A 25,429-nucleotide genomic window follows, 5' to 3' on the forward strand; every position below is an offset into this window, starting at 1 on the left:
AGGCAAGCGCCAGGCCATGAGAGATTATTTCTCAGGAGAAACCTGATGTCTGGGCTAGCTCACTGACTCTGCGGACTGAAAGTTGCTAGGAAAAATGGAATGGGCTTGCACATTCCTAGGGCACGAATCATTTTTCTGGAAAACAAAACAAAGAACTTGATATAATTTGCAGGGGGTCCCTTTTTGATATTGTGGAATGCCCTTCCCCAGAGTAGGGGGTGAAAAAATATATCAATTTGGTTTCTCTCAGATTTTACAAATTTAAATACAGTTCCTCACAATTCCATATCCATTTGCTTTTTGGGTGGGTGGTGGGGTCCTTATGAAAAATCATCAGCATTCTAGTGTGATAATTTTTCACGATGCAGACCTTCTATGTGATTTTGCCTCGTGTACACATTTTTGTAGAGCAATTTTTGCTAACAGAAGGCATTTGGGTATATTTCCAATTATATAAGCATTTATATGCACAGTTCATCCTAGCACATGTGTTTTTGTACAGATTACTTGGTGGGAGAAAAGCACTGCATAATTCAGAGAAAGGTCAATGTCAAAGGATGGTTGTGTTTCAGTCTGTGTATTATTTCAGAAGGTGCACAATAGTTAAGATCCATTGACACAATGGCTCACTGAGTGCTCTCACCATCGCTATGGAGCCTTGGTACTCAATGTGAGCAATGAAACATTAAATCAGTGGCTAGAGCCCAGGTGGTCTAAGGCTCAGTCAGAAACTGACCAAACATTTGTGAGGCCTACCTCATCCATCATGTCTATCACATGGTAGTGGTGGCAGCAGTGAATAAATCTATCTTCTCTAACTCCATGGTGTCCACAAGTAGCTGTCTGGCAGAGTTTTTTGCCCTCTGACCCAGAAAGTGTTGCCCTGACACATGGGGGGGGGGGCTGTCTGCTTTAGAAGATAAGAGAAGCGGACACGGAGCAATGGATCCAAACTACAAGAAAGAAGATTCCACCTAAACATTAGGAAGAACTTCCTGACAGTAAGAGCTGATCGACAGTGGAATTTGCTGCCAAGGAGTGTGGCGGAGTCTCCTCCTTTGGAGGTCTTTAAGCAGAGGCTTGACAACCATATGTCAGGAGTGCTCTGATGGTGTTTCCTGCTTGGCAGGGGGTTGGACTCGATGGCCCTTGTGGTCTATTCCAACTCTATGATTCTATAATTCTATGATCATCCTTCCCAACTCATGGTATGTGTCAGGAACCATGCTGAGGGGGGCTGCACTGAGAAGGATTGGTGGGAGTCACCCCTGATTCTGAATCTTTCTAGGAACAAGAGGACAGTATAGATTTGGAAGAGTGGTTTGCAGAGGGGCATAGTTCAGAAGGCAGAAGCTGGGAAATACTGGATGGGGAACAGCTAGGAGAAGAAACACTGGAAGAGAGATGGTTAACATATTCACAGTCTCTGGACAGCATTCACCCCCCCCCATCCCCAAAGACATGGAGAGCTCAGAAAGTGCTAGAACAGAAAGTGCAGAGGGTACAAACTCAGATTACAAGACGTAGGAGTGACGTAAATTAATAGGGATTGGGGGGGGAGTAAGCCTTAATTGGGAGCACCGCCATTTCTAGGGAGATGTGCTCTTTTCTCTCTCACTGTGATTATTAAAGACTCTAACTGATAAGACGTTCCTTTCATTTGATCGTCTTATTTATGGCCACGGGGGTGGAAGCCGGTTCCCCAAAGCCTGACAGTATGTGATCAGAATGGTGATCCTGGGGTGAGCAGAACTCATCCTTGCTGCCTCCCCCTAGATGTTTTCTTAATACTCAACGTGAATGCCTTAGATGGGTTGGTGCCATTTTGGTGCCACCCTTGTGGAAAGTGGTAGACTTCACTGTGGCCACCAATCCCCACGTCCGGAATGCCACGGAATGGGTAGTACATCAGTGGAAGTAAACCTGCATCCAGGCCACCAAAAGAGTTTCCAGAGGTAAAGGAAGGAAGGCACCAGCCACTGCTAACAGTGGTCTGTCCGTGTAAAAATGAAGAAACGCCACCCCAAAATTATTCTTGGTGCAACTGGGGCCATGAAATTCAGAGGCCATTTTGATGCATGCCCTCCTCACTGCTAGGGTTCTCCGCCATTATTGATCTTCTCCTTTAGGTACTTCCAATAAGCTTGTGAGGAACTCCAGGATTTCCCATGACATGTTTTGAAAAACATACTGCTCTATAACTACTCAGGACATAAAGATTATTTGTTTCATGTATGGCAGAGAAAACATTGCCCGCATGACATCTTATAAACCTTGGGTATGTTCATAAAACAATTCTGTTGTGCCTATTACTTTTTAATGCATTTGAAAGATCTCCAAACAAAACAAGAAACGGAGACTGCAATTTTGAACTTCCATTAACCTCAATGAGTGAATCACCGCTAGCTTCTTATTCACAAGAAATCAATACAGAAATGAACAGGCCCCTGGCTGGAGGAAATGTGGGCAAAGGAAATTTCATGTTTGATGCTTCTGTAACTGGCACAAATTTCACTCATCTTTTTCTCAATGACTTTGATGCAATCACAACCGCCGCTCATTATTTTGAGCTACGATTGAGCTACAATTGAACTTCTGTTGTACATGGGACTGCTAGTTTGTTATTATTCTTCTTTCCAGTGGCAGAAATCAGTTGTGTCAAAAGTTTTCAGGGGAAGAGCCACAGCTCAATGGCCAGGCATGTGCTCTGCATGGAGGAGGTCCTTGGTTTAATCCCCTGAAAAAAGTTCCTGCCAGAAAACACTGAGAGCCACTGACAGTCAGTGTAGACCAGGCTTCCTCAACCTCGGCCCTCCAGATGTTTTTGGCCTACAATTCCCATGATCTCTAGCTAGCAGGACCAGTGGTCAGGGATGATGGAAATTATGGTCTCAAAACATCTGGAGGGCCAAGTTTGAGGAAGCCTGGTGTAGACAATACCGCTATAGTTGGACCATGATCTGGGCACAGCATAAGGCAGCCATCTATGTTCCGTTGGCTAGTGCAAACAAGTTTATAATGATTGTCAGGGAACTGCCATCAGAGGCAAGAGGGGGAAGGGCAGTTGTGTTATAGGGAACCTCTGAAGATCTTGCGAAGCAGCTCCTCCTCTGGCGAGGAGGAAAGCCCCACCTCCAGTGGGGAGGAGGTGATAGGACATGGGGATGCTAGGGAGAGCTTCAAAACCGACCCTGAGCAAGCCGGAGAGGAGGAAAGTACCCCTTTGCCAGCGCCCACTCTGCACAGTAGGTTTCGGTGCAAGGAGGGGAGGAGAAGGCTGGGGGTCATGTGACTGTTATGCTGGGGGAGGTACAAGGACCGCCTACTCCCAGATTCTGCTAGCGACTGAGCCAGACATGAACTTGCGACGCTCTTCACTGTAAATAGTTTGCAATAATAATAAAGCCTAGAAAAGACAGGTCAGAGTCTTGCCTGTTTGCTCTTGAGCAACCACACCATCACCTGACAATGATGATGTTCCTGTGTCCATCATCCTGCTAGAAAGAGCACACAAAACTGCAACTGATGTCAAAACTCAAAATCCTGCCCTATCCTATGATCCAACTCCTTAACGCATCAATTCACAACAAATAGTTGAAAATCCAAACCTTTAAGAGTCCGGAAGAGAATGGGGTCTGAGAGAGGACCCACTCCTTTGGCGTTGCGGGCTTGTATTCTAAAGTAATACACCGTGTCGAGATTGAGGTCCATGATCTGATGGGTGAGCCGGTCGCCACTGATGGACTCCATGACCCAGTCGTCAATGGGGGAATTCTTGTCCAAGGTGAAGAACAGGATGTAAGCTGCAACACACACAAACACACACTTACATCTCTGAAGATGTAGCACACATCTCCACACTGACTACAATCTGCGTCATCGGAAGTGGTCCACCTGGTGGGGCAAAGTGCTGGCGAACCACCAGCAGAGTTTCTGAAAGTTACCCAATGGTAGAGGGGAAGAGGACAACGGCATGGTGTGGGTTCAACGGTGGGAGTGGTGGATTGACTCTGCCAGCATGCTGGCACAGTGGTGACTTTCCACTGCCTCACGCCCTTCCTCCAGGTAAGTGGCAGTGACTGTACTGATGGGAGAGCCTGGTGCATTGTGCCGCTCCTTCCCACCAGCTGCTACTGTGTGGCATATATTGGGTGAAGTCTGCAATCCATAAATAACAATGATCCATTCCCCTTCCCCTTTTTTATTTTGGTACCATGGGACCGCACCCACCAGCAGTATTGTTATGCATGTGTACTCATATAATAATAATATAATAATAATAATTTATTATTTATAGCTCGCCCATCTGGCTGGGCTTCCCCAGCCACTCTGGGTGGCTCCCAACAGCATATTAAAAATACAATAAAACACCAGACATTAAAAACTTCCCTAAACAGGGTTGCCTTCAGATGTCTTCTAAGTGTCAGATAGTTGTCTATTTCCTTGACATCTGATGGGAGGGCGTTCCACAGGGCGGGCACCACCACCAAGAAGGCCCTCTGCCTGGCTCCCTGTAACCTCACTTCTCACAGTGAAGGAACCGCCAGAAGGCCCTCGGCACTGGACCTCAGTGTTGAATGATGGGGGTGGAGATGCTCCTTCAGGTATACTGGGCTGAGGCCATTGAGAGCTTTAAAGGTCCGCACTAATATTTTGGATTGTGCACTGGCATTGTTATACATGTGTACTCAGAGCTAGTTCATACTTGAAGTTGTTCTCCATGGGAATGCCTCAGGACTCTGCAAGCTGTTGATGGACTTGCGGTAACAGCAAGTTTATAAAGATTATGTGTTGAGATTTGAATGTGTTAGTGCTGGAGTAAATGTAAGTGGCATTAATGTGGCGCATCATTTCCTGGGTGGTCATGAGAAACATGACAATAAATTCCAGGGAAAGTACGGTAACTCTGTTTGAAAGAAACAAAACTAAGTGTGTAGCTATTCTTTGTCCTTATGCACAATGGTTCTTCTTCTTTTTTTGCCATGAGTAGCCCCCACCCCCCGATATCCCTAGGCCATACCGCATTAGGGTCCATAGCCAGTTGGGAAGATAGAAGATGGCAGGAGACTGCTACCTTGGATAGTTCTTCAATTTGCAGGGTAAAAGGTAAAGGGACCCCTGACCATTTGGTCCAGTTGTGGCCGACTCTGGGGTTGGTGCGCTCATCTCGCTTTATTGGCCAAGGGAGCTGGAATACAGCTTCCGGGTCATGTGGCCAGCATGACTAAGCCGCTTCTGGAGAACCAGAGCAGCGCATGGAAATGCTGTTTACCTTCCCGCACTTTGACGTGCTTTCGAACTGCTAGGTTGGCAGGAGAAGGGACCAAACAACGGGAGCTCACCCCATCGCGGGGATTCGAACTGCCGACCTTCTGATTGGCAAGTCCTAGACTCTGTGGTTTAACCCACAGCGCCACCTGTGTCCCCAATTTGCAGGGTACACTGGTAAAATGCAGAAACGTGGGGAAGCAGCCCTGACTACTGCTTGGGATGTTTACTAGAAGTGGGAGGGGGGGCACCAGGATGGCACCTCACCACCTTGGGCTACCAGGGCTTCCTGAGACCATGTGTTAGGTGCTCAAGTCTGTCTTGCTGGAATCTTGTTATCACTACTTGCATGAGAGCACACCAGAAGGCCCAACGCAGGCCATGTCAATGTGCATGCACAGATCCCACATGCACAGTAAGCCTTCCATTGACTTCAGGAACTCATCTCACCATGGTACATCCAGTGGCTTGCTCCTACCCGGCCTCTCAGCATGCAGACTATTGATGTTCCTGCTGCAAATAGTCTCTGTGCAAAAGAGTGTTCTGGTAGACGCACTAAGCCATAAGGGAAGGGATGCTTGGCAGGTAGAACAGCCACATATTTGCATTTCCACAAAGATAGCCTGGCAGGGAAGGGGAGAATTCTAGTACTCCCCTTCTGTGCATGCCTCCCTCCAGGCAGAGTGAGCAAGTGGGTTACCCAGAAAGCATCTGGATGTGTGTCAGTATATAGTCTCATTTCTGCTCAAACAGATTTCAGTCCTAGCATTTAGATGCAATGGTTTATTATGGGTTTGGGAGAAAGTTCCATTGAACTCAATGAGACTTACAGCATTTCTGAGTAGACACATATGGGAATGCAGTGTCAGCGTCTCCTTCCACACACAATGAAGTTGCTGGATTAGGATAATTGATTCCCCCCCCCCCTCTTCTCCAGACATGTAAATATACACTGTGAGTGAAAGGGTTTTCAGATCTCTAACTCCATTGTTCCAATCTACGAGGTCATAGTCAGCACATTTCATACGCTGCACAATATTCTTCATCATAATCACATGCTTTGGAGATATTCATTAATAGCCTAAAGGCGTCATTTAAATGCAACATCTCTGGGTTTTCATTTATTTATTTGTTTCTTTTAAAAGCAGCTCTGTTCTATTTTTCATAGCAAATTAGCATTTGAGACTCCTAATGGAGATCTTAATTAGGCAGCGATGTTACGGCAATATTTGCGGGGATAAGGTCTGTCATTGTATACCATTCATTAAGCTCAGAACTTGTCAGTCAGTATTAAAGGGTTTCAGATCATCAGTGCCTTACCTTGCTATTACAAAGTTAAATATCCACCAATAAATCTTACCATAATGTGTCAGGCCAGGCACCCTATCATTATGTACGTTATGTTTTACATTATTGTCAAACAGCCTGCTTATTATTAGCTATCCCTAATTGCCACTGAGCAGAACACATCGGAAGACCTTTGCTCTGGAGGGCTATGTTCTTGTTAATGCATTCAGTATTTTCTTCCATGAAAAACCAAGGACTCACTTTGTTCCTTTCTCATCAACTCTCCCTTGCACAGAATTAATTACTGGACCCTTTTGCCAGCTGGAATTAAAAAAAACAAACCAACAAAAATAGCGGCTGGAATTTTCTCCCAACTATGGGAGCTCTGCACAAAACCACTTCCCTATTCTATAGTGTCTAGCTGCACTGGGCTGTATCCGATGAACTTCTACTCAGGGTAGAACCAATGAAATGAGTGAACCTACGTTAGTTTTGATGGGTCTGCTCTGTGTAGGAACAGCAGTGGATAGAACCTGGAGCCTGGTCCATTCTCACCTGGATTTGGCAATGATACAGCTGCCCCAGTAAGGTAAGCAAAATGGGCATGTACTCTTATGCTAGTTACGGAGCATATAAGTAGGCAAGGAGAGACTATTTTGATGAGTCAGAGCACCCTGCTTTCCACAGTGGGCAGCTAAAGGCAGTTCTGTGCATTTCCATATCAGTTTGCTTTTTTTAAAAAAGAGACATTCTTACGAGAATTCTTCACAATTTTCACACAGATTTCTCCCACTACACACACATTTTTATATGCAACACTTCCTTACATTTTTGCAAAGCTATTTCCCCATAACATAATGAATTGCAATGTTATTTTCACTAATATCTGCATTCATATGCATACTTTACCCAGGTCTATTAATTGATGTGCACATTACTTGGCCAGGGAAGCGCATTGCAAAATTCAGGTATGCATGACTTTCAAAAGATGGCAACGGTTCAATTTGCAATGTGCAAATCAGCTACGTTTGCTTTTAAATGTGGACTGGATTGAATGCCTTCCCCATCCTTAGACGCAACAGACTTATCAATAAATACATACAGAGATTGACATGAGCTAGAAATAGACCGATCCTTCCTTAGAAAATATGCCCCCAAACTTGACAGCACTGCCATTTTTGTGGCGTTTCCACTGACAGCAAATTCCATGCCATTTATGGGTGGGGAGGCTACTTGCATATGGAATTTATCTAAATTAGATTCCCACCCGAATTTTGTGGTCCTGTATTTCCAGCATGATTCCTGGAGTGGATCTTGAAGAGGGATAGTCTATTTCTTTGCTAACTCTGGGGACACTATTAGAAACTCAGGCTAGAAAAAGAGATCAGGGCAGAAACGTTTGTAGCCTGGAATAGAGGCTTGAGCCCCCAGTGTGTTTATGGAGAGTGATGGTTCTGTTCCACTCATCCCTAACCCCCGAACCCCCATTATTTTGTGGTAGGCTCTGTTTAAAAGCACACAACTCTATGTATTGGGTGTGAAAAGGAAAAGAAGGCCTAGAAGGGGAGAGGACCTTACCAGTAATTTTCCCGTTGGCTTCTAATGGAGGTTGCCAGCTGACAATGACAGCCCGGGGCTTCCCTTCTCGAGTAATGACTGTCAAATCCTTGGGAGCAGAGGTTGGGGCTTAGGAGAAGGCAAAAAACAACAATAGACAAATGTTTAAGGTGATATATTGGAAAAGAAAGCTGAACAACATTGGGCACAGTGCGCAACAAAGGTACTGATAATCAGGGCCAGAACTGTCATTTAGGCAGAGTGAGGTATAGTAGCAGCCAATTCATTCAGGCATATCATAGAATTGTCGAGTTGGAAGGGACCCTGAGGGTCATTTAGGCCAACCCCCTGCAATGCAATGTTGCCAACCTTTATGCCATACACTTCTTCAATGTGAGGGGCTTCTGAAGGTAGGCAAGGCCAGAGGAGTCATTTGGACACTTGAAAAGACCATCCCACAGGGGCCTCTTCCCCCTCCCTCCTACAAAAAATACTACAACAATAAATTAAATAGCTAATGATTAGTGACATCCAAGACCAGCTTCTGGGTGACTGTCTTCTTGGCTGCCTGACCAAGGACGATACACTTGGCAGGATAAAGGCAGAAAACATCCTTCTTTGATCCCTGCTCTTCTCTTTCCTCTATCTTTTTCCTTGTCTTTTCCACATACCCCTTTCTCTCCCCAAGAGTTTTGGAAATCTAGCCCAGAGAGCTAGGCAAAAGAGAGAGGGAATGGAGCTATTGCTCAACAACAATACAGGGACAAACTCCTAAATTAAAGGAAAATTTAGGAGGCTGACAATGGAGACTTGCTGATTCGCAGCACCTAATTAAGCCTGCTGAAACTAATAATACGTGGTTGAAAATCTTATTTTAAAAGGGAAATTAACAGAGCTTCTGAAAACATTCACCCATTTCTCCATACTGATGTCAGGATGTAGTCAAAGGTTGGCTCTGTATACCCTACACATGAAGGAGGTTGCATGAGAAGAAGAAGAAGAAGAGGAGGAGGAGGAGGAGGAGGAGTTTGGACTTGGTATCCAGCCTTTCACTCCCCTTAAGGAGTCTCAAAGCGGCTAACATTCTCCTTTCCCTTCCTCCCCCACAACAAACACTCTGTGAGGTGAGTGGGGCTGAGAGACTTCAAAGAAGTGTGACTAGCCCAAGGTCACCCAGCAGCTGCATGTGGAAGAGCAGGGAAGTGAACCCAGTTCACCGCATTACGAGTCCACCACTCTTAACCACTACACCACACTAGCTCTCATGACTGTGACTGTAAGCACAGTTCCAAACCACTGTCCCCAGGCTGACATCAACATGTTGTGCAGAACATCTGAAAAAGGGCCATCTCCAGGAATGTATGATTGGGGACCCTAGTTGTGCAAGGTCCCTAACAGTGGAGGAAGTCTAAATTTAAAGAGAAGTTACGGCTCTAGACTTCCCTTTTAGAGATTGCCTTGAGTTTGCAGACTCCAAGGGATGATTCAGAGGCTGAGGGCAGAACTGCCAGCTGTGGTTCATCTATCCCCTCCATTTGCGTGTCGAGGTCCCCAGGTCCACCCCAATAACTCACACATCACACAGAAGTTTTTGTTTAAGATTTTTGGCATAATTTTGGCCACAACTTTATTAAAATACAAATTTGTGAGTGGTTGCGTAGGCATTGGTTGCGACTATCTGCCCCCACCATGGGGGACAGTCTGACATTCCGCACGATGCGGAAGTCAGAATGGGGGAATACACTTGGGGGTTACGCGGAGCAGGGAACCTGCCCTCACCCCAAGTGCAACCAGGAGCTCATTGCTATGGCCCGAGCGCCCTTGACAGAGTGGACAAGCAATAGTTAGCCCCCAATTCCTTTAACGGAATCCCTTGCAGCAGCAGCATTAGAGGGGCAGGCACAGCCAATCCATGCCCCTCAACCAACCAAACTATAAACCAATGCCTAACCGCGAACCTTACAAGTTGTGACGATTTGCTACGCAGTAGGCAAAAACCAAATGGCCCCAGCCAATCAGCCAGATGGACAAAATTCCTACCAGGCCCCCGCTCCAAAGCAGACGACCCCATGACAGGCATAGCAAGGTCAAAGCGAACAACCCTATTCTAGGGAGGGAGGGACGGGCAATCTGATGCACGGGCGAAAAGAGGAAGCTCTAGCCTCGTGCAAGGAGTTTTACTATTTCTGGCTGTCAATCAAAAAATGGCAACATTAACTTCTTCCCAACAACAAGGGAAGCCCCAATCGTATCAGTGGCCAACAATCAATTAGCCCGCCCCCCAACTTTGGAGTGTCCTGGCAGCCCCCACCGCAATACGTGCTCTCCATGAAGGAGAACACGCTTTGTTGGGCGTATTAATTGGAAATGAGTGTGTAAAAGAGCCATTGTGAGGCACTGGTATTTGTTATATGACCTCTGATTGGTGGAGATCCAGGACTCATGAATGAACCAGGAATGAGGGAGGGGATATGGTCATGCTGACATCGAAAGTGTAATAGCTAGGGGGTAAACAATGGCAACAAGAAGGGCTTGAACACAAAGTGAAAATATACACGCAAAGTACTGTTTGAGAATATTCTGCGCTTACCTACTGTGAAATCAATATTCCCAGCTTCAAAACAGAAACCCCAAAGCAATACATTAAACTGTTGTATATGCAGCACCAATCTAAATAAATGTGATTTATTTAGGTTTGGATGTTGCCCAATATGATTAATATTTATAATATTTATAACCTACCCTTCGCCATAGCTATCTTGGAACAATAAAATTCAGTTTAAAACACAACAATTCCTGTACAATAGATAAAGACAGCAGCTGAAAAAATAAATGCAATCAGCAGTCATTAAACTATCGTCAGACTGCAGAGTGGTTATCTGAAATGACAGCTAAGAACCTGCAAGTGCCTGAATATATATGCAAATAATTCAAAACACCGAGGAAGTTATATAAGAACAGCTCAAGACTTTGTATTCTTCATGGTTGCCTTTTCCCACTGATTTTTGCATGTAGTTAGAACATGCAGGGGTAATACGGTTTCAAAACAAAACTTTGCCTTCTTACATCCATGCTTGGATGCAATCCGACTATTTGAGCACTTGACAAATTAGCACAGAACACAGACTTCTCTCTTTCTAATAATAAAAGAGGATTTCTACACATGTTTTCATCTGATCTTGAGCTCTTTTGAAAAATGAATTGCAATGATGCCTCATCATTAGCAGGAAAGGTCTTTGAAGTTCACTGCATTTATGCAGCGTAGTATTGTAAATACTCCATTTATTAAAGTGCAGCAACTCTGGATTGGAGCCAAAAAGCAGCTGCTAGGTGATGGGCCTGTTTTGCCGTGCTTCCCCCTAGAATGTGTCGTGCTTTTCGCAACAACACAGTAAAATGTGGCCAAAGGAAAATGCAATCTGTGTTAGCGGCGGAAGTGGATGGTTGTGGTGGAAGCCATTAAAATAAACTTGCCAATATTTGAAAACACCGGGGGAAGAAACCTAACAGAGACATACCTGCCTCGTAAGTAGTAGCGTGAGCTGTCATACTCCATGTGCTCGACCTTCGACCTTTCGTGACCATGACTGAGAACTCATACATGGTATTTGGCTTCAGTCCCGATACGGTGTGACTCAAGGCTGTTGTGTCTGCGGACTATAAAGGGGGGAGGGACAGAAAATATAGGTAAAAAGGACAGTCATGCTACATTCCTGATGGAAAGCCAACTTTGAGAATGATCTTCTGAGGCTAGTTCCTTCTTCCGGGACACTGATTTGGCTCCCTTTCTTCAAATTGTTCCTCAAAACCTTCCATTCTCACAAATCTATTGATTAATTCCCCCCCCCCAATTAATTATTCCTCAAATATTTGTAACTGTCTTTGCTAATATCCATTTCTTTTTACTCTGGGTCTTCCTTCTCTTCAACTGTATCCCATCTCTTGATTGTTTGCCATCCATCAAGCTTTGACATTGCATTGCATGCTCCCTGGGGACCATAAATGCTAAGAAATTCAGGAAAAATGGAAGGACAATTAAAAACTTCCTAGCCTGAAAATGGACTTGTAAACATGGGGGAGGAGACATCCCAGTTCAGCTCTACGCCGGTGCACCCCAGGGACCAACATTTCCCCCCCCCCCACAAGTTGTGAAAAAGCAGTGTCCTAGCCTATTCAAGCTGGGTTGGGACATTGCATGCCCTTTATGGGACAAACAAGTTTTTAAAAATGTTACTGAACTACTTTGGTTTGCATTACTTTTTTGATATTATATTAAACCCTACCTGGGACCTATTACATTCACTTTATTGAAGAAGTTGTTCCTTTAAAAAACACACACACATAATAATGCTTATTTACCTGTCCTTTGCAACAAGGACATTCTGAGCCGCATTCCTACATATTTAATCAGGTGATCGAGAACACCTCTGCTGCCTCTTGGGTAAATATGTACTGATGCTCTTATAAAAAGTTCTGATGTTAATACCTTATGCTTGTTTGTGCTTTGGCTTGGTTAAGTGTGTGCTTTTGATCACACGTTTTATGGAGGCCAATGCATTATTCATCTTGTTGATGGAAGTGTGCAAAGAACAGGCAAACAAAAGGGTCCTAATAGGTATATTGGGACTTTGGTAATACGATATTTCTCCTCATCTATCTCTTGTTTAAGGTTGCATTAAGGACCCACTTGAGAATGGCAAGTTTTTATCTTAAAGTATGAAAATGAGCAGCAGAACCAGAGGAAGCCAGCAGTGAGGATCATGGACTATTCTGCAACTTTAGAGCATTAAAGAACAACTCAGGAAGGGATGTAGCCCTTTGGAAGAGTATCTGCTTTGCATGCAGAAGTTCTCAGGTTTAATCCCCAGAATCTAGGTTCAGCTATGTCTCCTGCATGAAACCCTGGAAAGCTGATGCCAATCAATGTAGAAAATACTGAGTTAGGCAGACTAATGACCTGCCTTGGTAGAAGGCGGCTTCCTATGTTCCCACGTACACAGCTTAGTTCCCACACTTTCCAGGGCTCTTGACCCTCTTCACAAGTGGGCACGGGTCAAGTGTGCCAACTCCTAGGGGCGGAAGTGTCTTTGGCCCCCTCAGTATTGAGGGGCAGGAGGAGACCAAGCACAGAGTCAAGCACAGAGCTGTTCAGTGGCTGGCTCCACCTGACCGCAAGAGAGAAAGCCATGCTCTGGTGGGCTCCATGCTTGTCCTCCTCCCAATGATGCAACTTTGTGCACTATACATGCTGGGCACATAACATCATGGGTGCATGGCACACAATGCACACATGCTGTGTGCTGCCTCCCTAATCTTGGCCGCAAGGCAAAGCCTCTGGTGGGGTGCGTTGTATAGACAGTTTTGTTTATGAAAGTGAAAATGGAAGCTGAAATTATCTCAGAGTGCTTAGCTATAAAGATTCTGGTCCCTATGGGTGTGAAGATAAGTTTGAAAATTAGTGTTCAATGCCTCATGAGGCTCCGATTCTCAAGCAATCCTTCACATCAGCAGTGGAGAACCTCTACACATTGTTGGGTTACAGATTCCATCATTCCTGCTGCTTGGAGCTAATGGAAGCTGAAGTTCAATAATGTCTACACCACCATAAGTTCTCCATTCCTGCCCAGCAGTATGAAACCATGTTTTCTAGAACTGTGCGGGTATGCGGAGCCTGGCTAACGACAGGCCCATTTTTTGAGCAAAGGTTGGGATTCAGAAAGAGAAGCCCATTTATGCCTAAAGCGAAACTTCACCTTGTATTTTGCACTTGTAGAGTAGCTGGTTCTCCATCGGACCGTGTAAAATCGAACCTCTGTTGTCTTTTGATTCTTGGGGACAGAGTTGTCTGCCCAGCTGACCCTCACGGCGTCATGGGTTAACGCGACAGCCTGGACACCTACTGGTGGGAGCATGGGGGTGGAGATATCTGGGACTGAGGTAGGGAAATCATCAAGCAAAGGATAAAAATCAACTTCTAATGGGTCAATGGGATCTGGGTCACAAAAGCCACCAGAAAAAAACGAGCATACCACAAATTAAAATAAAGAACAGCATCGTCAAAGAAACAAATAAATAAACAGCCACCAGTGAGATACACATCACAATGGGTTAAATGTATGGCAATAAAGATGATGGGAGGAGAATATAGGAACAGGAGAAAAACAAACAAACAGCCATTAATTGAAAAATACATGAGCAACAAGTTAACTCACATTAATTTGTCAAGAGCAAACCAACATTAAAGGCATAATCATAGGCATTCTCATTACACTATTTTGTTTCTTTTCTCCCAGTGAAGTTGAAATACTTGGTGTGTTTTCAGAATGATCCACAAGCCTTTTCAAGGAAACACATAATCGATGCGTTATTTTTTAATTCCCTACAATGTCCTAAAGCAGAAGTTATTTGAAAGCCTTGTTTTGTAAATGCAGTGCATGTTAGAGTTACCTGTATTACTGCCTCTCTTTCAGAATTGCTCGATAATTTGTTCTCTGAACATTGTACCATCTGCTTAACATTTTGTTTTCAGGGAAGTCAGAACAGTATGGGCTTATGTGTAGGGGGTTAGTCCTGAGCCAAAACTATTTGTCTTGCTTTTCCTCATTATTGTGAGCATTGAAATGCGCTTCTCTTTATGACTACTTTCAGGGCTCATTGAAAATATCTGCTGTTCTCTTCTGTGATGTTTTTGTTGCTCTTTGTCCTCACCCACCAGCCTCTACTGCATTCAAATAATTCCGTAGTGATTCTGTAATGATTCCAGCGATTTTGCTTACAGCATCACGAGACTACATTTGGTGAGATAGGATAAATGATATTTATAAACAGAACAATGTGACCTCACGCAGAAAATTAAATTGTAAATAAGGTCCATTGGTCAGTGAGGACAAGTTAAAAATAAGAAAATGGTGCTGAGAAGCAACAACAGCTGGGACAGCAGGATGAAACCAGGATCAAACATTCATACTAAATTATATCCCAAGCTGTGCAAGTCATGTTTTGCTTGGGACTTCACCTTCCTCTTCTCTCCCCAAGCCTCCCAAATCTCCTCCTGAGGGTCCCACAACCTTTCTGAAAGTGCAGTAGAGAGCTGCAGCGGAGAGGAGGAGAATATTCCAAGGCAGGAGTGGAAATCTGTTGTGGAATGTCAGTGTTGGATACAACCCAATCCAAATTTTCAGAAAAGGTAAGTAAAGCTGTGTGTATTTTGGGGAAAATGTATTTGCCTCTGTTGAATGTGTAAATTGTGGGGAGGGTTAGGGAATATGCAGCTAATTGTGATGGTGTTCCATTTTTGTTAGTTTGATGCTGTTAAAAATGATTCACGGCTACAGATGGATAATTGATTTGTTCAGAATCGTGTCTGTCTACTGCTTGAGGACTAAACAGCACTGCTTCTTCTGGGCCTCACCTGAGCCTTTTGCCTTTGCAATGCACTATGTGGCATGACAATCTCTAGGCCATGGAAGCAGACATTTTGAAGGCACAAATTGACACATTCCGACAACCTCCAGAGTACATTCTGGGGTTTTGTCAACACACTTCAGAATATATAAAAAGCATAGCATTTCAAACATTTTCTGAATTTGGCAGATTTGGATTACAGTTTTGAAGCTCCCTCGAGTTCTCTGCTTTTTGATGCATGTTTTTTGAAATGGTGGAGATCACACCACACATTGAGTCAGCATCAATCTTTGGCTTCTGTTGTCTCCTTGACACTTTTCCTTTTTCACATGCCAGATGAGAAGATCAAAAGTCCCCAGTTCTGCTTTTTTAAATGAACCTCAATTTAGAAACCACAATTTCCTGTGATGGCTTAACTCTGGAGATTGTGGTTTGTTTATCAAATGATGCTTTCAGAACACTACATTTTGATCCTGGCTAGATTTCGCTAACCACAGTTACCTGCATTTGGATGTCATAGAGCACTGTGGTTAGTTTACAACCAGAGGTAAGGAAGAAGGGGAGAGGGAAGTATACAAGCCTGAGAGCTTGGTTTCCTATTACATCAAATCCCATCACACCTGAACTAGGCTAATGAATTTTATGTTAGCAAACTGATTATACTATTCTGGGTGAAGTGGATAAGGAGTCATACTTGTAGAAGTCAAATCAAAGTATCAGTATCTGTGAAATTTCCTAGTTGAGTATTAGATCATTTCCTCTGTGTCTTCTATCTAGCTGTATGTCTTTTTTAAAAAGTACATTTTATAAAAGCAATTAGTTCTGCAAATTTTCCAAACAATTATCAAGCAGTACAGCAGTGTTTTGAATAAAAACAAAAACACCCAAGAGAAAAATGCTATCGGAAATTTATGCAGAACCATAAATTTGGGCAGAGTGGGTATATTACTGTGGGGGTCCCCCCCCCCCACTTTTTCATCCTTGAGGACTACCTTATGAAACTTCAGTACAGAACAGAACATGCCAAATTTTCATTTGTGCATGAAATTCAAGTAGACTATGCAACATGATTTATGCCTCTGTTGGAGAATAATGGAGAATATTACCCATTTGTTCTTAGAGCTTTCAAGTTCCACTTGTAAACCAAACATCCATTCTCCCACCCTCAAAAATGAAGTAATAGAAAAATTTATAGATGCAATATTGCAAGTTTCCATGGCTCTAGCCAAAAGGTAATGTGTGTTGTACATTAAATATATGAAACACTTTACATCTTCCTTTTACATTTTATCTGCCTTGGGAGATCTAGCAATTTGAAGGCCTCTTGCATATGACACACTGAAAATAATAATAATCCAGTCTAGCAATATTAATGGTTGGAGTCCATTGGGATGATTTGGATTTTGAGCTATTGCATTGCTAGGCAGCAAAACCAGAGGCATCTCAGTAATCTAATCCATTGGCATAGGAGCCAACTGCTGGGGGCCAAGGTCTCTTCACCCCCCATAAAATATTTGAGGGGGCCAGGGTCCCCCAAAGTGGATGAGCATTGCCATTCAAATGTTGCGTGGTTATGTAGGGCGGGGCTTACATGGATCCCCAATATTTTATTCAAGTTGGCACCTCTGTCCACTGGTGTTTGAAAAAAGAGGACCCTAAAAACTTCTGGGGAACAATTTCCTTCCCCAGAATATTGTCACTTGTTGATGTTGGCACATTGACAGCTGACATTTAGTAATTGCATGCTCTCGGTGAAAGAAAATGGAGCATGTTTTCTTGTTTTGTTTGTTGTTTTGACCACACACATTTTCACACCAGAGCCACTGCTTGGGGCTTGCATGATTAGTCGTTGGCCAAGGGCTCGAGTTTCACCAGGGAACCAGCTGAGCTTCTTGTTTCCTGGGGAAATGGAGACAGTGAAAGTCTCTCTGGTATGGCCTGTGTCTTCCCTGGGTTCTCACTGTGTTGTGGTACAATTATGTTCCTCCAGAGTCATCCGTATCATATCGAGGATTTGCAGGGAATGGGTTTGCAGGAGACTCTGCACTCCATACTTAAGGGAGCTTTCTCCATTTTTATACCCTGTCACTTTTAAGGAAGTGCACTAGTGATCTCTTGCCAAAGGGCCCCTGAATCCTTAAGCGAGGCCTCCTTTGCATCCACACATGGCTGTCAATTTCTTAATTATTGCTTGGGATCAGCTAGTCTGGAAAACACATCCTTTGACCTTGAAGCCATTCCTTTTGTTTTCAGATGTGCAAAAGTAGGCTATGGTCACTCTGTGACAATTTACCCTCACCATCAACCCTCTTTAGTAGGTTAAACCAAGAGAGGTAATTGTTCAAGATCACCTAATGAGCTTTTGAATGGAGATTTGATCTGCAGCACTCTAACCACACTGTCTCTCAGTGGGCCACAGTTACAGGAAAAATTGGCCCATTCAGGGTGGGGAGGGTAAGACATTATTTATACTGAGAGCTTCTATTTTTTTGCTGCTACTCTCAGTGTTGCAAAAATGAGTCCTGATGTTGATGCTGAATTCTGCTGGCGCAGCTTAAAATATGTATGTATATAAAAGTCTAACCTACAAAGGTTCATAAGGATTTTTACAAGCTACTAAAAGAGGCTGGGAAAGTAACTTCAAGGATGTGATGTACAACACTCTGCCCCATGTCCAGATTTATTGATCTAAGAAGATGCTCATCTCAGTGGCCTCTTGTAGAAGAAGACATTGCCTCTATAAGGCTATTTAATTTCTTCTTTGTGTTCCTCACAAAGTAGACACCACCTGAGGTCCACATTCCTGAAGGGAAATCCTTTCAAGTGCTACGTACCCAATGCTAGGTGGGGCTAGAGACTAACATAGGTGGGGACGGAGGCAATGGTGGCTAGAGCAATGGGTGTGATTCTTACCTTGGTACAGAAGACTACATTCCAGAGATTTCTACACACTTAAAAATCCATCCTTCAGGCAAAAAAGAGGCATTATTTGAGAACTGGGTGTGGCCTGAAGAGAGACCTAGAGACCTGGGGGCTGTATTCAACTCCCTGCCCTGTGGTTCCCTACTCTCTGGTAGGGATTATATTCCACATTTTTAACAACAACAGCAATAACAATAACAATTCACTGGTTAGGCACACAACTGTTGATAGAACCATGTACTTCAAAAAAACCTTTAAAAGAAAAAGTTAACCTTAGATCATTTTGAGAAACATATATTCAGAAAAGTTTCAAAACCTGCATGTGCAGAAGAGAGAGAGGCAACCTTTGCAACCACCAGAGTGGAGAAGTTGCATTTACAAGGGAAAACCACCACATACTGAAGTTATTAGAGTATGGATCACTTTATTCTTAGGAGAGGGGTTTTTTTTAAGGGTGAAGATTGGAAAACATAATAGATTTTCTCTCTTTATGATTTCCAATATATATATATTTAATGGGAATACTTCACAAAACTCATAGGTGCAAGGAATGGTTTGCCACCTGGAGCTAACATGCTATAATTTGGTCCAGCTATTCCTCATGAACAACCTTAGTGTTCTGTTATTCAGTCTGTCCTTTCTTGCTTTGCTCTCAGTGACTTGACTTTTCTCTACTTTAGGAAAGTTCTGAACAAGATAGGTTTTGCACGAGGAAAGACGACAATTGTCTACCAAATTATACATATTGCTCCAGTGGGGGGAAATATGATATAATTCTTAGGATTTGTAAGGCATGTTGGAATGTTCAAAGCACTTCTCATACATTGTCTTAGTAATGCTTACAACAGGTCATGGTTATTCAGCATATTTCAGGTGATGGAGGGGAGAGACTAAGAAAGAGTGGTTCGCTTAAGACTACTTATTAAGAGTTTGTGTCAGAGCTGAGTATCACTGGGGGCTCCCAGTACAGCTAGCCATTGCACTGTGTTAGATCACTGAAGCTGTTGTCGAATGCACATTTTCTTGAGAGTAAATTCCATTGAGTTTTATGGGGCTTATATCTTAGCAGACATCACTGAGCTCTCACATCCCCTTGAAAGATAGCTTCTATTGCACACTGATTTTGTGGCTTAGAACCCAATACTACAACTCTAGTGTCATTCAGTAGCAGTCTGGAAATGTGCGTGGAAGGAAGATGATGCTTCAGAAAGGATGTGGATGGTTCTGACTGCTATTTACAGCCGAGCAAAACTGGCAGTGTCTTAAATTAGTACTAATATATCATCTCAAAGTACAACCTCTCTGCCCGACCCTTGTCTGTGTCTCTGACTTTTGCTGGCGGTGGCAGATTATTTTCAACCTAGCAAAACTTATAAATGATAGGGGGAATGACAAAAACCCATTTCTGGAGGGGCAAAAGTGTTAGAATTCTTCTAATGTGGCCTTTACATATTCAAATTATGCCCAGATCTGGCATTTTGAAAAGTAAAACTGCTCAACTAGAGAACATTGTCACAAGGCTGCCTGGAGTTTATAGCCAGCAGCACAAATGTAATCATTTCTGAGAGGTATAATCATTTCATTTTGCTCTGTCACTGGTCCTTCAATTTAAATCTAGACAAAGGAACAGTTGACACCGCACAGAGTCAATTTGATCAGAGTCGGTTGCCACTGCTATCCCAAAATATCCATGCAAGGTCAGGTTTTTATGCCCTGAAAGAAGAATGACTGATTCACATTTGCTTCAGTGGAACTGCACCCCATGCTACCACCATAACATCTATAAAGAGGAACCACATTGGATGAAATTACCATCCATATGTAAAGGTAATGGCAACATATGAAGCTGGCAAAAGGCTAAACACCCCTTTTCTCTAATCTTAAATTTTACACTACATATTAGTAGAATGGAATAGAATAGTATTACAGAATTTGTTAATATACTATAGCCTGAATCCTAATGTTTTACTCCATAAAATGGAAGTAACGTCTATGCACAGAAAGTGAATTACATTTATGGAGGGGGTCTTTCTATACATGGGGGGAAGAAGTCGTTCAACAGGGGCAACAAAATTAAGGAGCCTCTCAGCATAGTAATTGTTCTTTCAGGGCTCATATAATCCCTGAGTTCAAAGTACGGGAACCATGACTTTGCAAATTTTCCCTTCAATTGTTACTTCATAGCCTGGAAGCAAGGGACACGGGTGGTGCTGTGGGTTAAGCCACAGAGCATAGGGCTTGCCGATCAGAAGATCGGCAGTTCGAATCCCCATGACGGGGTGAGCTCCCGTTGCTGGGTCCCTGCTCCTGCCCACCTAGCAGTTCAAAAGCACGTCAAAGTGCAAGTAGATAAATAGGTATTGCTCTGGCGGGAAGTTAAACGGCGTTTCCGTGCACTGCTCTGGTTCCCCAAAAAGCAGCTTAGTCATGCTGGACACATGACCCGGAAGCTGTACACCAGCTCCCTTGGCTAATAAAGCGAGATGAGCACTGCAACCCCAGACTCGTCCGTGATTGGACCTAACGGTCAGGGGTCCCTTTACCTTTACCTTTAGCCTGGAAGCTGGGATGTTTTCATGTCTGCACCACGACTCACTCTCTCCCTCTCTCTCTCTCTCTCTCTCTCTCTCTCTCTCTCTCTCTCTGTGTGTGTGTGTGTTCATGGGTGCACACACATTGATCCTAATTGAGAAACCCATTCTACATAGATACAAGATGGTTCTCCATGGAAATGAATGGGGACATTTCTTCCCACCATCACAAAGATGGCATGTGCTAGGGTAAGATAGACGACAACTCTTGAGGTTGCCAATTTCAGAGACTTCACCAATGTCTTCTATTATTCTGGAAGAATAATATTTGTGTTGAAAGAAATGCTACTGAAAGAATGCAATAAAGCAGCATTCCTTCTAACAGGGGGAGAGTACCTCTATGGAGCTTCTCCCCTGAAGGCTTCAGATTCAAGTTAGGATATAAGTCCTACTTGGTGGGGCTAGCTAGGTTGGTGCAAGAGAAAGGAGAGGCTTGTGTGTCTTTATAATTCAGCCATTTTTACAAGTTGCTTTGGGTCCCTTTTGTGAGGAAAGCAACTAATATATATAGTAAATAATAAATACAGCTATTTCCACAGGTGTCAACAACTTCACTGATTTATTCAGCTCACATTCTACAGCATTGTAAGTACTTGTCCTTATCAAAGAGCAGTAGGCAACTGGGCACTGCATGGATTCTCTAATTTAGTGATAAAAAACAGAGGTCTGCTGAGTCAAATCCATCGTCCCCCAAGCTGTGCCTTGCCCCTACAGTGCCTTTGTGTCAGCCACAGCGGAAGACACACCTCTTTCATCCAACTTTTAGAGGTGGAGGGGAGGGGTGTGATGGGTCAAGCCAGTTCTTACATAAGACACTGTTGCTGTATTTGCTATGGAGGTATTTTATGAGGCTTGGCTGTAATGACTGTATTTGTGTTTTGTCGAATTTAATTTCGCTTGCACACCACAATGAGTCCCCTGTGGTGAAGGGTGGCATAGAAATACCTTAATAAACAGTTGTACACATGGTTTCCCCACTTGTGACCTCAGAGGCAAAAGAGAATCATTTATTGTGGGGGGCGGGGGGGGGGCGGGGGAGAGAGATAGTTATGGCAAACGGATATATTTGGAATCCATTTGGAGCAAAGAAGGCAGACACACCATGCAGCTCCTCCTTTCATCTTGGAAACTTGCAAGGGTTACAGTTACTTTGAGGCTATAGGACAATGAAGGATGATGGTCTGGGTGCAACATGGGATTTGAGGCTGTGGTGACTCTTTCCTCCATTTCCACTTCCATCCCCAGACATAATCTAAGACATGGGTGTGTGGAGTCTTGTAAAAGGATTATAGGAGTTCACTAGACTTGAAGAATGGAAGGCAGGCTGTGTAGACCATCTCCAATGCATATTGATACACAGCTCACACAATGCACAGTGATTCGGGGTTCCCCCATCAGTTCTACATGATAGATGTAGGGAATCATAGGTTGTGCTTCCAAAGAACAGAAGCACCCTTCCCCCTTTCAGGTACCTATTCTATTCTGGCATTTATGGCTTATTGCTCAAGAACCAAACTGAAGGTGTGAATGGACATGCAGTCTGTACTGTGAATGATCCAGCACAAGGCTCTGCCCCATGCCATTCTCCCATGCAACATCCTTGGAACAAGCCATCTGCTTCTTCTTCTGTTTTGCATGCAATGCCAGAATGGCCTTAATCAGAAATGGGGAACCTGTGGACCTCCAGATAGCAGGGGACTCCAACCTCCATCAGCCCCAGTCAGCATGGCCAATGGGCAGGGGTGATGTGAGCTTTAGCCCAACAGTATCTGGAGGACCACAGGTTCCCCCCTCCCTTCAGCATTCTTGTTTTTTTCTGATGAAAAGGAACCCTGTGAAGCTTAAAAGCTGTTTTCATGTGTGGATAAGTCATCACAGATATGTAACACAGCTACATTTATATTGCACGATGCCATCTCAGATGCAGCGCTATGGGGCCAGAGCAGTCATGCACCTGAAAGCAATGCTCATGCATTTCTGAGCCAGTCCTGGCACACTTTCTCAACTTTTAAAGATCACCACACCCAACTTAGTGCCTTATACTCATCGGTGCAGGTAATCCAATTAAAAACACATCTACTCACCTTACATACACATCCCTTGCTTCCTAAGCACATGCGTTGCTACGAGAGAGTTAGCGATAGAAATGGGCAAACATATCAGCCAAGCATTCCAACTCACCTGTCAGAGATCTGGTAGTGGCGCTCTCATAAAGAGGGACTCCCTCCCCAGCATTGTTAAAGGCTTTCAAAGATATGACATAGTGGGAACTTGGTTCTGTAGGAGAAGCACAGACACAACACAGCTGGAATTAACGGTCTGAAAGCAGATTTTGGCAACCATCTAATGTACACCTGAAGAATCAAAGGGACTTGCAGGTTGCAGACAGGACCCTTGGCTAGAGCTCTCATGGAATAATAATAATAATAATTAATAATAACTTATTATTTATACCCCACCCATCTGGTTGGGTTTCCCCAGCCACTCTGGGAGGCTTCCAACAGAACACTAAAATACAATAACCTATTAAACATTAAAAGTTTCCCTAAACAGGGCTGCCTTCAGATGTCTTCTAAAAGTTTGGTAGTTATTTTTCTCTTTGACATCTGGTGGGTGGGCGTTCCACAGGGCAGGTGCCACTACCGAGAAGGCCCTCTGCCTGGTTCCCTGTAATTTGGCTTCTCGTAGCGAGGGAACCGCCAGAAGGCCCTCGGCACTGGACCTCAGTGGAAGACCAAAAGATGACAAATTAACTGCTTTAGACCAGGCTTAGTGCTCTTTAGTTCAAACATGCATTAGGCATATATAAAGTGCTCTAAAAATCTTATAATTTTTTTTAAAAAGATATAATAGTTTTTTGTCAGGGACTGGGCAGAGGAGGAATGGTGGAGACCGCCTCCCCAGCCTGACCCTTCCAGAGAAGAGGAAGACAGCTCAGAATTACAACAGGGGTTTGAGAGAGATCACAGATCAGAGGGGGATGAGGGGGAAAGTTGGGAAATAATGGGAGAGGAGGAGGAGGAGGAAGCACCAGGGGAGAGACAGCTGATGGGCACAGTGTCTTTAGAAAGCATTCCAGACCCTTCCTCTCCCAGAACCTGGCACACCTTGAAAGTAGGAGAGCAGAGAGCTCAAAGGCAGAGGGCACTTGTCAGCACTCACATGGATGACAAATGAAGAAGTGGGAGAGATGGGGTGGGGTGGAGATTCACTCACGGCAACACCATTATCCAGGAGGCTGTGTCCCAAAGCCTCTCTCTGTAAATACTGAATAAAAAGTGGGTGGTAAGAAACATTCCTTGTACTTGCTAAACAAGTACAAGTTGCTAAATAAGACCAAGAGTGGGTCTAAAGGTCAAGAAGATGATTTCTGAATGGGCTGTAGAGGGAAGTGAGGGGCAAATGGGGCTCATCAACTTAGGAAGGGAGTCCATCTAGGAGAAGGATAACTCTGAGCCAAACCTCCAGTGCCTTGTGCGAAATCTTCAGGAGAAGAAACGGCTAAGGAGTAAAGCCTACACAAATCCAGACTAGAGTCCCTCAAATGGTTAGATTTTGCCTCGTGTGCCTCCTTCCAGCAACTCCTGCAGTCAAGCTGGCACCAAATGTATTACTCTGCTTTCCTTTGGACTACATCAGCAAGGTCGAGAGGGGGATCTTGTTATTTGGGCAGCCCAGGACTTCCACACACACTGCCCAGGCTTGTACCCCAGGGAGGTCACTTCAGTGTTGTTAACACAGCAGTTTGACTTCACACCCAGAGGCACACTCCACTGTCTCTCAAGACAGATGGATGCCAACAACACAGCTTGCACCCAAACAAATTAAATGCAGCCCTTTAGTCATGTGACCTGGTGGCTGCATAACAATTCTGGAGTTTCCCTCCTAGTCCTAGGGCTGAAAGGGAGAAAAGGAAGTTCATGTCTGGTGGCAACTCCTGGAAGGCTGCTACACATGGTGACCTGTGTTCAGCTTGGTGTAATATAAACTGACTGGGCTTGTTTAGAAGCTGGCTACATGTTACACTCATCATGAGAGAATTTCTCAGACATGAGCTAGGAATTTCCAGTTGAGAATTCTGAAGAAGAAGAAGAGGAGGAGTTTGGATTTGATATCCCGCTTTATCACTACCCTAAGGAGTCTCAAAGCGGCTAACAATCTCCTTTCCCTTCCTCCCCCACAACAAACACTCTGTGAGGTGGGTGGGGCTGAGAGATTTCAAAGAAGTGTGACTAGCCCAAGGTCACCCAGCAGCTGCATGTGGAGGAGCGGAGACGCGAACTCGGTTCCCCAGATTACAAGACTACTGCTCTTAACCACTATACCACACTGGCTCTCATGAAGCCATCATTGGAGATAGGAAGAGAAGGTTGCTTTTCCCCCATCAGTGATCTATCCTT

At 44.1% G+C, this 25,429-nt stretch overlaps 1 protein-coding gene across 4 annotated transcripts in view; it reads right to left on the reverse strand.

Annotated features, from left to right (window-relative positions):
• DCC (DCC netrin 1 receptor) overlaps nucleotides 1-25,429 on the reverse strand; it is a gene marked incomplete at its 5' end in the record, with an annotated part of 959,801 nt that overhangs the window by 99,835 nt on the left and 834,537 nt on the right. For 3 of the 4 annotated variants that reach the window (XM_081212643.1, XM_081212642.1, XM_081212645.1), the window contains 5 exons: nucleotides 3,609-3,803; nucleotides 8,134-8,241; nucleotides 11,631-11,769; nucleotides 13,866-14,104; nucleotides 23,211-23,306. In XM_081212643.1, the coding sequence (XP_081068769.1) occupies nucleotides 3,609-3,803; nucleotides 8,134-8,241; nucleotides 11,631-11,769; nucleotides 13,866-14,104; nucleotides 23,211-23,306 (777 nt within the window). The remainder of the gene's footprint in view (nucleotides 1-3,608; nucleotides 3,804-8,133; nucleotides 8,242-11,630; nucleotides 11,770-13,865; nucleotides 14,105-23,210; nucleotides 23,307-25,429) is intronic. The other variant, XM_081212644.1, reaches the window with a different exon arrangement.

This window comes from Podarcis bocagei (assembly GCF_964188305.1).
Source record: "Podarcis bocagei genome assembly, chromosome: 11".
Taxonomy (NCBI): Eukaryota; Metazoa; Chordata; class Lepidosauria; order Squamata; family Lacertidae; genus Podarcis; species Podarcis bocagei.